Raw genomic sequence first — 12,638 nt, 5'->3', positions numbered from 1 at the left:
GGCATGTTCTGGAGGTAGCTGGCCGTGGAAGAAGCATGCCATGTGCATGGGAATGTTCCACACCACCACATCTGTGTGGTGATCGGCATGGCCTTTTTTTGCACCCCCTAGAACCCCTGGAAACCTGCTCCTCTTTATTTCAGCATCAGCCGCGTCTACTGCCGCACATTGTCTGAGAAAGGCCCCTTTTTAAGGGACGTTGGCTAGACAACTGTGCATGGATTGCTGTGGCTGTTGGGTCGCAGCTTGAAAGAGCCAGCCATTGCATTTGAACAGTGCGCATGAAAGTTGATGGAAACATGGGACTTGTTGCATCATAGGTTCTTCACTTGTCATACTCGTTTGGGAATGTGTGCGTTAAGTTACAGGTGCAGCTGCAGCCTCTTTAGCACGCGCTTACATTTCCATGGAGTTAATTGCCCACAGTCCTGGAATGCAGCAAAATTTCAGTCTCAGTACTGCCCTCCACCTTTGATAAGTAGAACCAGACAGCTGGCAGGTTTGAATGACACTCTTGTCTCGGGAGGGCCTCACCTTGGGGGCAGAGGCAAAGGGGCGGCCATCGAATATGTGAGCAGAATATTAGTGCTTGTGGGAGTACATTACAGTGTCTGTCCTAGTTTTCATCCCATCTTGCAGTCCATTATTTTTTAGATGTGATGATAGCACTGTGGGGAAGTCTCTGGATGCTTGTTCCTGTTGAGTGAAGGTAGTGAGGGTAGAACTGGCTGCATGAGGGCACATGGTTTGGTTAGAGCCCCTCTTTAACATCAGTCAACAAGGGAGAGGCTTTGGGCTAAATTTTGAACTGAAATAGCACACACGGCCAAAGGGTTAGGAAGAGTGGACAGTGCAACCTCTTGTGGTGTCCATGCTCCCTAGTCCTCCGTCCTGTGTGCTGACTTTTCGGTTTACAAGATGAATTATGGCATTCTTATGCTCTGAGCGGGAACATAGTGCCTTGTCAACTTCCCACAGAGAATCATATGGTCGTGAAAGTTGAGCTTCATATTACAGTACCAACAGTTGTCAAAGTGAGGAAGTAAGGACACAGTAGAATGTATCTGGCATGTAGATCCCCTTAAAAAAAGATGTCTTTGCATTAAAAGCAGTACAACTATGTTGCACAAAAAAAAATCTGCATGCACAGTGTAGACAAGTTTTGTAAAGCTGTTGATGGGATCCCTGTGGCCTAACTCACAAGGAGAGACAACGCAATGTCAGTGTAAAACACTGAAAGTATAGATTAAAAAAAAAACATTAAGAAAAGGAAAAAAAAAGTCTACAAAAAACTACAGGTAAAGGCAAACCGTGGCAGAAAGTGCAGAACACGTGCTTACACTGAAACCTGAACACAAAGAAAACTCTCAGGAGCAGAAATGCCTGCGTCAGTAAGTGTGATGAACAGTCCGCTAGTGTGGTAACTCATTAATTTTTATTAAAGAAAAGGCTTCTATCATCTCCTGTTCAATCTCGTCTTCATCTTGGTTCGAGAACTTTTTGATGAATCTGGCAAGCATCTGCATCAGTACGCGTTTCACTTTAATGCGCGCGTGCACCCCGAGTCGTCCTTTGAAAGCAGACTGCTTGGTCAGAAGGGAAATAAGGACCGACAGAGTGACTGTGAGAATTCAGTCTTTTGTACTTGGTTGCCCACTATTAATTTGCCTGCCTCAGCTACTGCTTGAGTCAGCATTATCTGAGGCTAACGGGACATCTCGCCAGCAAAAGAAAAGAAGGGAGAGGAGACACATATGAAGACATATACTATGGTGAGGCTGCCCAAAAGTAATAAATATACCTCTGCCCGTGCCACGAAGGACGTATGGAGACAGTCGAGGTCTGTCCTGAAGAGATGTAGTAGTAATCTGCATTGGCTTTGCCACTGTTCTTGCAGCCACAGATGAAATTTCTGGTTAGCCTTTCTAAACTTGCCAAATTACTGTTTGTTTTGTTCAACTGTCGCGATTTGTCCCGCATTCTCATTCTTTCCAAAGCATTCCATTCTGTAAGTTTGTCATCTACCGACTGTTCATTCGTATAGTACCACACTTGTTCTCTTCTCCTCGATGTTTCTCACTACTGGTTCTTGTGTCTTCTCTTTCCTCAAGTGCCGTCATTGTCCATTGCCTTGGAGTCCTTCTGGCATATATTCACGTGGCAGTTCAGCAGTGTTTGTTTTAGAGCTAGTTGGTTCATCTTTTCAAAGTGGAATTTGTTTTAATCCAACACCTAAAGGGGAGAAGACTGGCGCTATCTCGCAACTGTTTATTCATAAAGGTTGCGCATACATACATACATTTCAGTAATCATTCGATTGCCATCTCACTGCTCGTCATCTTGCTTCAGGCACACAGAAGTGTCAGAAAAAAGGCCAGTACACATATCAGCATTTTTTCTGATGTAAAAAGCTTCCACAAGTTTTCGTGCCAGAGTGTCACGACCTCCGCCTAGTAGCATGATATTTTGGTTGACATTGATTTACATTTGCAAATTTTGCAGTGTTCTGGTAGGTGTAGATTGGCATCGTTCGTAACTGATCACTTGTGCTGCTTCACCCTGTCATTTACACATTTGCCCAGTCTTTGCTGTCATGCGAAAAAGGCAATCATACGCAACCCTGTTGGCACAGTCCACATATGGTTTGGCATGACACTTCACACATCCCACATGTCTTTCTTTTCCATTCATTATGCAGGGCTACAATTTTGCAAGGGGGCAGAGAAAACCACCCTGTGTTACGTCGTATTTGATTGTAGTGAGGGTGTACAGCTAGCTTGGGTGGGACTTGCTTGCAAGTTCCTGTCATGTCCCTTCGTTGGTAGGAGGAGGAGGAAAGGCAGGGAGGTTAACCGGTAAAAGAAACCGGTTTGCTACTCCGCACTGGGGGAAGGGGGTGAGTGGATATAAAAGTCCTGGGTAAGAGAGGGGTGGGTGAAGTCAGTACATTCACATCACTGACATGTTACATCACGTCACAGTCATATCACGTAACAGCAAAATCATAGCCTTTCAATCAGTCTTGTGCTTTTTATAAAGCGAAGCAGTGCCTGGGAGGCCTTCACCGCAGATGATCGCCGTGGCCAGGGACCTAGAATCTTAATTTCAGTCGGTGGGCGTCCATCTAGACACTCCAGCGCACGGCATGACACCGTCTTTCCTCACTGTATATGGGGCACTCACAAAGAATGTGGCCTATAGTCTCGTCGCACCCGCAGTTTGTACATGCAGAGCTATTTGCCATACCTATCACAAAAGAATAAGAGTTTGTGAATGCTACACCAACCCACAGGCGGCACAGCAAAGTTTCTTCATGTCCATACCTATCACAAAAGAATAAGAGTTTGTGAATGCTACACCAACCCACAGGCGGCACAGCAAAGTTTCTTCATGTCGGGGTAGGCCAGGTGGAAGCCGGAGCTTCAGGTCAGGGCCCAGGGATTTTAAGCAGCAGTTCACAAACTGGCCAGAATTCCACAAGGAGAGCATGTGTTCCTGTGCAAGTGCGCGAAATCTGCCTTCTACGTCTGCCCTGGAAAAGGGGACCAACACACAATCGCTGTCTTGGTGGGCTGCTCGTGCGACCTCGTCCGCCCAGAGATTGCCCGCTACACCGCTGTGTCCTGGAAGCCATTGGTAGATGACGTCATGTCCTCCATTTATGGCATAGTGATGAAGTTGTCATATTTCCGCGACGAGTTGCTCATGGGCGCCACGACGAATAGCTGCTTGCAGGGCTGCTTTTGAATCTGTGAAAATAGACCACCGCTGAGGGCTTTGCTGACTGATATGCCTAATTGCGACACAAGGAGCTGTTAGCTCTGCGGCTGTTGAAGAAGTTCGGTGAATTGTCCTAACTTTTATTTCTGTAGTAATTGTGGATATGATCATGGAGCCTGAAGAACTCGGGCATTCACTGAACTGTCGATGTAGACGTGCATACAATTTGTATGGTGATCCTGGAAGTATTCAAGAGTGACTTGTTTTAATTCTGTCAGTGATAGCTCGACCTTCTTGATGCCGTATTGAAAGAAGCACGTGTGGTTGATGCAGGCTCTATAGTGGAGAGGTATTTGTGACAGGTGGCTGCCACCCTGGCTGAATGCTTTTTTATGGCTACTTCTTTCCTTTTGAATGCCTCTGAAAAGTGGCCATACCGAAATGCTAAGTTTGGTTCTTTGGAACCAACAAAATCAACTTTCCAGGCCTGCCGTTCACATTGAAGAACGAGAAAAGGCTGCTCGGATTGTATCATCATTTATTGTCTCTAGAACCCTTACTGACTATACCTGCATACAAAGTCGAAAAGGGGCCAAACGGTGATCTGCGACTGGAAATCCTGCATAAGCATCTATTTGAGAAGCTGTCTCTACGGACTTTGTCCAGAGAAATGACCTTACCTGTCGGTTCACACTGCTCTCTGAATACTATTCGTGGACAACATGAAATGGTCAGACATAACTCCAGGTGATGTCCATATTTCGTTGACTACGTTATTTGTATAGCAAACATAATCAAAAATAAATCTCTATGCTCATTCCCAGATATGCTAGTACCCTGAAACCGAGCCGACACTGGGGATGCGTCACGGCCAGAAACGCCTGACAGCAAAAGGGTTAATGCTTAGCATTACTTATTTCTTACCCACCGCGTCTACAGAATGTGTCCACAGTGGCTGTGTAGCTTATGTCGAGTATGATTGCACTGGACTAATTGCAGTTCTTCGTTATTAACCATTAATTGGGATTATTGAACATTGCACTGCATCATTAAGTCATATATTTATGATAGCTCATATGTAAAGTATACTTGCATGAGACTAATTGCTGGCCTTATTTAGTTGTCATTAGTTAGTTATTTGTGATTAAAATTGAACGCGGATTAAATTGATGCTAAGCATCAAGTCCTATATTGTTGGATCGATTGTGGCAGATATAATTGTACTCAATCATTGCATCTCTTTATTAATTCCCATAATTAGTTAATTGTGTATAAAGGCTGAATTTATGCTACAAAATCCTCATATATCTTTTGATAGCTTATATCAAGTACAATTGCACTGCACTAATTTCAGGTTGTAGTTAACTTTGGCTACGAGGTTAAGTCATATATCACTAAAGAGGTCACGATGAGTAGAATCTAAAATCAAACAAAACGTGCAAAAAAACATATAAAACCGAGTGTTAACTAAGCTGACGCTTGTTTAACTAGGCTAAAAACACTCAACAGAAGTGAGGCAGGAGCACTTAACGCACTTTTGCATTCACAGCATATGAGAAGGTCTATGTGCCCCCAGTAGTTCTTTTATTCACATATTCATGTAAGTCAGATTTTGTAAATACATGATAAACTGGCATGCTTCAATATATTAACACCTTCAGAAATGTATGCAAGAAAGAGAAATAGCACAAGGGGATTGCAAAAGCAAATGGGAATACAATACACCTTTTATAGTGTGTGATGCAAAACATGCATTATTGCACACTGAGAAAGTGTTACGTACAGGGCTGGCAAAAGAATGTGATTATGCACGAACACAAATATTCACAATATATACGTAGCTGTATAATGCGGAGAAATAAGCACAATAATCAAAATCTTGGTGTGGGCTAGTCGATGGTTCACCTTAAGTAAACGTATATAGCAGCACAAAAAAAAAACAGGAACAGAAGAGGCAGACACAAACAACAGGACTGGTGCTGTCTTCCTCTTCTGTCCCTGTTTTTTGCGCTGCATATAGTACTTAAGGACACAATAAGCGACTTTTTCCATGTGATTTTAACTTCCTCACTTACTGTAGAGTGACCTTTTTCTGACAGAAATCTAGTTTAGAAGTGCATATGCAAACCTAAGTTGTATTTTATGATTTGCACAGTGAATTTCTCATAGTTGGTTTCACATCCGATTGGAGCAAATAAGCTCTCGCAGAGTTTGTCTACAGTTAACTGAAAGAGATTTCCAAAAAGCTTCTCTGATTTAGCTACTTTCTGCAGCCAATTCCTCAATTCCAACTAACAGCTGCGTTAAAGGTCTGAAAGGATGCTTCAGAGTATTGTACATCACTGTTGCACACATGCTGAGTGATCCCGATGTGGCTGGCAAGCAAGGCAGGCCCGTCCATGCAGCATGTGGCGTCAACTGGTGCCCTCCAAGCGAGTGCACTAATAACGAGCCTATGTTAGGGCATGAGCGTTAAGCATGCTCTGTGATGCCGTGCGGATCCAGATCACGGCTGCAAATCGAGCTATGCTCTCTCTTATTTGTACTGTGTGCATAATGTTTAAATTATAAACAGAAGTAGAGGGGCGCTCTTTTGGGCAAAGAAGGGAGAAATACTTCAAATGAAGCTGAAAATCCTGTATAATGAAAACAACTAAGAAACAGACATAATTTTGCCATTGGTGTCTCACCACGAATGACCAGAAAGGAGCACAAAATGCTGTGTTTACGAAGCAAACTGACTGACAGTTTCATAAATCTCTTCCATGCATTTGAGCACTCAAGCAATACACGCTGCTTTCCTTTTGCTATCTCGAACCCCCGCGCTTGTTTTTCTAGGGGCCATTGAAATCTGCTCACTTACAAATGCAAAAAACATAAATATGCAGGTAAGAAACGTGCACGGACCTGCACACATGTGCTGCCATGTTTTTATGAGAGCACACGCTGCCAAGCAAGTTAGTGTTGCATTTTGCTGTAAATATGGGATGGAAGCGTGGTCAGTGTAGACGAGCGCACTGTGTACGTCTTCTTTTTTCTCTCCAACTTGCCGCACTAAGTTCTTTACACTGTGCACTGCCTTTTTCTCAGAATTGTTGGAAAGTAACTTCCTGGACAGCGTGAATTGGGTCTTTAAGTGCACCTTTATTCATCTGTAGTACATAGTATCATGGAGAGGGACCTTTAAGCATTTGTCTTACATATGGACATATGCATGCTTTCAAAATGAACTTGTAGGCAAGGATAATAAAGTTATTCATTTCCTATTCTCATCGCTGCCGTTATATGCAGCGACAACTTTGCGCACCACACCGAATGGCATCTGTTACTCAATTCAGCAAACTATGAAAAAAGAACTCAAAGCGATAGAAATACTGAATACATCATATTTCCGGAGACGCTAGTTTCCATGGCATAAAGTTAATGCTTTGAACTCGCACCGCTGAAGTGACTGCAGCCAAACGTGCCTGCGCACTGAAGCTTGATTCGGCTGCACCGCCACTCTAGGCAGTGGTAGAACTGCGCAGCATTCCGGAGTTATTAAATTGAAGCTGGTTCTAGCAACGTTGGTTGAGGTAGGATATGTGAAGCTGAGCAGTAGATGATGCATTCTTATCGTCGTTGTTCTATCAGAAGTATGGCCGCAGGTCTCAGAGCTTCTGGGGACAGGTAACTTGTGCCAAGTGTGCTTCACATGAATACGTGGCTGAGAACTGTCCAACTGAACCACGCCTGTGCATAAATGTGATGGTAACCACGCAGCCTATTCCTGATCTTGTTCAACATGGAAGAAGAAAAAGAAAATTGTAACACTGAAAGTCGCAGGAAACATGACATGCAAAGCGTGAAAGTGGTTATCATTTATACGTAATCCTACATGCTTTGTTATGTTGCAACGGGACACAGCACTGCAGCAGACTTCAGCACATGCCTTGGGCACACATAGTGAGGCTGTCTCAGGGGTGTCCACATCCTAGATGGAAGGAGCTACTGCATCACCCATCAAGCAGACTGCGCAGTCCTTCAGGACAGCCGGTCCCAAGGCCTCTCTCGCACGGGAAAGCTGAACTCAAAAGTATCCATGCGATCTGCACGGACTTCCAGTGCAACTGAAGATGAGATGGACACTACTATCTATAGTCGTGTGCTGTCGTAATCCAAGAGGAGGCGGAAATTCTTTGACCAACAAAAAGAGAAGCCCTGAATCATGGAACTGAAAATGGCCTAGTTTGTTTCTCTTCAAGTATACAGTAGTGTTCATAAAGACATATTAGCTGGACCTCTTGCTTTACGTGTCAGGGAACAAACCTGGGTCACTGACACGTGAATATCCTGAAAACTATAAAGTCTTCCACTGCAACACAGAGAAGGCAATCAGGCTTTGTGCTGGCATAGCCATCATAGTTAAAAACAGTATTTCAGGTCATGAACACAAGCTAACTAGGTTTGAAGCAGTTTACTGTAAACTCTTTCAAGATGGTTGCAATAAGTTTTTAATCTGGTTTTCGTTTTGAGTCTTCATGTAATGAAAACCTGGATGTAACGAAAGATTGTGGACAGTTTACAGTCTTGTTATAGCCAGGTTTTACTTTAGTGCCTTGGCGTGCACTGGCTTTGAAGTCACACATTCTAGTGGAAATTAAGAAGAAGAAATGGGCATGGGCAGGAAATGCAGTGCGAAGAGAGGATAACCGATGGTCGCTTAGGGTAACAAACTGGATTCCAAGAGAAGGAAAGCGTAGCAGGAAGTGGCAGAAAGTTAGGTGGGCGGATGAGGTTAAGAAGTTCGCGGGGGTCAAGTGAATGCAGCTAGCACAGACCCAGGTTAAGTGGAGAAATATGGGAGAGGCCTTCGCCCTGCAGTGGGTATAGTCAGGCTGATGATGATGATGATGGCTTTGAAGCCATTGTTCATTGAACACGTTAAACTGTCACTTGAAGCAATACAGAATTTAGGGGGAAGAGGAGATGAAGCATGGCCATTTTATGAGCCATGACACGAAGTGGCTTCTTCCACACCAGAATATGAAATAGGGGCAAAACAAAAAGCCTGATTGCATAGACAGTCACTGGGTGGAGCTCCAGTTTTGAACAGGCTGGAAACTGCAAGCAAAGCAAAAAGCTTTACTACCTAAAAGTCACCTCTTCAAAAAATGCATTAGGAAGATTCTTGCCGTTCATAAGACAGCGTCAGTGAACCTTGGAAGGCATACTGCAGCGTTTATAAGAAGTTTCTTTAAGCTGGAGAATTGTAATGTTGTCAGGTATATGCCAGAAGTCTCATAATGAAAGTTATATTGCTGGAGTGTGCAATAAACATGATGTTCATCACTTAATGTTTTTTTCCGGAGGGTGGAGTTACTTGCTGTCTCTATTTGTAAATTTTTGCACCTTGTGGATATTGTGTGCTTTGAGGGGTTTCTTGTGCCTGCTCCCATTCCAGAGATATTTTTGTGTGGGGAAGTAAGAATTCATTCTTCTGTCTTGTATTTCCAAAAGAACTTTCCTCATGTTCTTCATTCTTGCTATAAATATAAAGCAAGCTTCAATGCATTCCCACTAGGGCACCTTTAAATGCACTGCTTTTGTGTTAGAGAAATGTGTTAAGGACGTACATGAGATTCATTACTTCGTGGCTTCTAGAGCTGTTCTGGGCAGAACATTTACCCATTTTGAAGCAGCCACCCTGCTCTGTTCTTGTAACTGACTTCTCACAAGAGGCTACTTTGGGCTGAATGAAGTCAGCTTGAGTCAGTATAGATCATGCTCACTGGTCTAGTGGGCAACTGTGGCAATCTGCCACTTCACCTTACATGTACCATTTTCACTTTAATACTGTTTCTGTTGTAAGCAAATCTAGAACGCTGCTATAATTTTTGGCAATTAGAGGTTTGTGGTCAGCCTTTATTTATAGCAGTACGATGGGCTCCTTATAATTCTTATTATTATTATTGATATTATTGATTGATATTGACCTTTATAAGCAAATATGGTGAGAGGGCACTTATTTTTTTTATTTTTTTTCCCTGGTCATGCTGGACTTTTCCTAAAGCCTTCTTTTTGTTCTGTTTTTGTTCCCCCGTTTTTTTTTCCCCTTCTCTCTCTTCCTCCCCCATCCCATATCTCTACTGCAGTTGGCGACCACACAAACTGCGTGGGTAAGCGCCCCTCGAGTTCTGTGAGCAAATGTTTGTGGGCTTTTGCGCAGACATCCGCTTCTGTTTCTGTCCCTCAGTCGTTTGTTACCACTTTTCCTCTTTGACGCTCTCGGACTTCCTTCCCATAGACGCCTCTGCTGTCAGCTTCTCGTCTGCTTCTCTGCACAAACAAGCTAACTACGACAAAGCAGCGATGCTGTAGCTGCAGATGTGGTGCTTTAGAATTATCTTGCTGCCTCTAAGGGGTGTCTGTGTGTTTGACCACACTGGTTGCGTGGTGGCGTAATTCTATCATTCCAGCATTTGTTGCATCGCTGTGTCATTGGTTTCCATGTGGCAAGAACATGAGAGGAGAAAGTCACCCTGTGTGTGCAGCTTTGTTCCATTCTATTGAGAACAGGTGCTCTCAGGTGTGGACGTGTGCTTGTCCGTCAGTCAGGGCCAAAATATGCCAAGGGGCCATTGCTTGCGGAGGTCAGTGGCATGTAGCGTGCTTTGAGCTGCTCAAGGTGTGTACTAATATAATGGGGTTTCCTGTTCCTAATCTGCATCCCATTTGCTGCTGTAAAGCAGCAGTGGCCCTGCTTTTTGGTCATCTTGTACCACGCATTTATGCAGCGATGCCATTGTATGCACTGTGATGCCGTGGTGTTGCACAGCCACGCTGTTGCTTGCTAGGGTTTATGATACATGGTTCTAAAGGGCACCAAGGACAACACAGACAGGAGATATACCGGGTTTTGTTTTCAGTGACACCCCTTCTGTGTTCACGGTACAGAGTGTGACGTGTGTGTGTGTGTGTGTGTGTGTGTGTGTGTGTGCGCGCGTGCGTGCAAGGATGGTGATCTGTTCCGGCATTGCATTGCAGTGTTTCATCACTGTACAAAGTTGCAACGTCAGTGTGCGATGCTGTGGGTTGCAGCGGCACCACCAGCTCTAGTCAGTCGTCTTTGGTTCCATGGATTGAGGCATAGGTGCAGGATCCGAATGCGTATATTTTTAAACTTTCCTGCTGCAAGCTTCCTGGTTATCATAGATTCTGTGGCTTACTGAATCACTCACTCGGCTGTAGAGTTAATGTGCAGGGTAAATCTGAGAACCCATGGCTGGGGGTTTCATTGAGAGTCTTGCTCGTAGCTGCAGTCATGTGGCGCTCTCCGTTATTCAGGAGTCAACCCTAGGGAGGGCACTGACTAGCACTCCACAGGTGGGAGCAGTAACAGTACGAGAAATATCTGGTCATGTGAGCTGAGCTGTGCAGGGAACAAAGGGAAAACAAAAAGGAAACATAACGCTGTCCTTTTTTAACCTGTCTTGTCACCAACTGCAAAAAGCACTTAATGCATTATAGAAATGGTTCAAAGATGGATGCACTGAAATACTCTGTAGAAAGTGCATAATGCATAATAGAAAATGTTCAAAGATGGCAGCACCATCACTTGAGTCTTGAGGACCGTTTGCCATCAGCTGTGCATGCTGGACAGTGCACTCAGCTTCTGTCTCCACTCTTGATGCACACTGAGTTGTGTGGCCAGTGCGGCAAAGGGCTCAAAAAGAGGAGGCGGCTCCAGCACATAGTGCACACAGTGCCTTGATCATGACTGGCACCTAGCTTGTGTTGGTTTCTACGCTCTTCAGGACTTTGTGGTCGTGCTGGTCACATGACTTGCTACAGGTGGCTCAGAAGGCATTGGTTTTTTTTTTTATTCGCCCTGGACGGCACATTCAGCATCTGTTGCGACATTCGTAAGGTCAGTTGTTTTTGCCATGTAGTGACAAGGAATTAAAATGCACAGGCCTTGAAAATGGCGGATAAAAGGTATGAACTTGCGGGATTTTGTAACTAATGGCGTTTTCACTGCAAAAATGTGTAAAGACTGGTGCATTCTTAAAACAGGGGTGGAAGTGCTGCACCAATTGCTCCATTCTGCTCCAAACTGCTTTTTCTGCTCCATCCTGCTCCGAAATGCAATATTGCTCCATAACTGCTCCAAACTAGCTGCCTTGATGTTTTGCCATCAAATTTAGCAAAACACCGGAAGAATGTCTCAGCACTGGGGCAAAAATATAACGCATCTTGCACTGAGCTTAATACAAATGAAATTTTTGTAAAAGAAGGAAGCATGAAACATTAAAAATATTTGTTCGCAAGTAAATTTAGTATGAGTCACAGGTAATTAGAGATAGTTAATTGCGAAGAAAAAATGCACTGTGCATGTGACATAGCACCTCCTCCCAGCCTTTTGAATCGCCATGGAGAGAGCAAACGAAGTGGATAGAGTGCGTAAACTACAGCGAGCCATTTGAAAACTTGTCCAACTGCAAAAAATACACGTCTTTGTAATGCTTTTACTATGAAAACAAGCCAGTACTTCAACATCAAGCTCCTTTGTCCATGATAAGCACGTCAGGTCTACTTCAGATAAAATCATACTTGAAGCATTATGGGTTGGTACGTCAAAGCTGTCTGTCACTAGGAAGCTTCTCAAGAATGTTGGAAAGGCATATGGCCTATCGCAAAGATATTAAAAATGAGCCCAAGTATTGCTCAAGCAAAGAATGATGAACTATTTGCAGGAGGCAGTGAAGTAAAGCTGAAGGATTGTATACCCTTAGATGCCATCTGTCTGTATTCCAAAGCTGCTCCAAAATGCTCGAGCCTGCTTCCACCCCTGTAGACCTCCTCCATGTTTACAAACAAACAAGCCAATCGAGGGGGCGCTGCAGTCATCTACGATCCCACAGTAGGCAGAAAGCACG

General features: G+C 44.0%; 1 protein-coding gene across 2 annotated transcripts in view; it reads left to right on the top strand.

The window, feature by feature from the left end:
* Positions 1-12,638, top strand: part of LOC146187826 (phosphoribosyl pyrophosphate synthase-associated protein 2) — a 61,010-nt gene that overhangs the window by 5,985 nt on the left and 42,387 nt on the right. The window contains exon 3 of one of the 2 annotated variants that reach the window (XM_084603540.1): positions 9,855-9,878. The exons of the other annotated variant lie outside the window; for it this stretch is intronic. Coding sequence (XP_084459666.1) covers positions 9,855-9,878 — 24 coding nt within the window. The remainder of the gene's footprint in view (positions 1-9,854; positions 9,879-12,638) is intronic. 2 annotated transcript variants of the gene reach the window in all.

This window comes from Amblyomma maculatum, chromosome 5 (assembly GCF_055883805.1).
Source record: "Amblyomma maculatum isolate TAMU_Amacu chromosome 5, ASM5588380v1, whole genome shotgun sequence".
Classification (NCBI taxonomy): domain Eukaryota; kingdom Metazoa; phylum Arthropoda; class Arachnida; order Ixodida; family Ixodidae; genus Amblyomma; species Amblyomma maculatum.
This window is presented reverse-complemented; position numbering and strand designations above follow the sequence as displayed.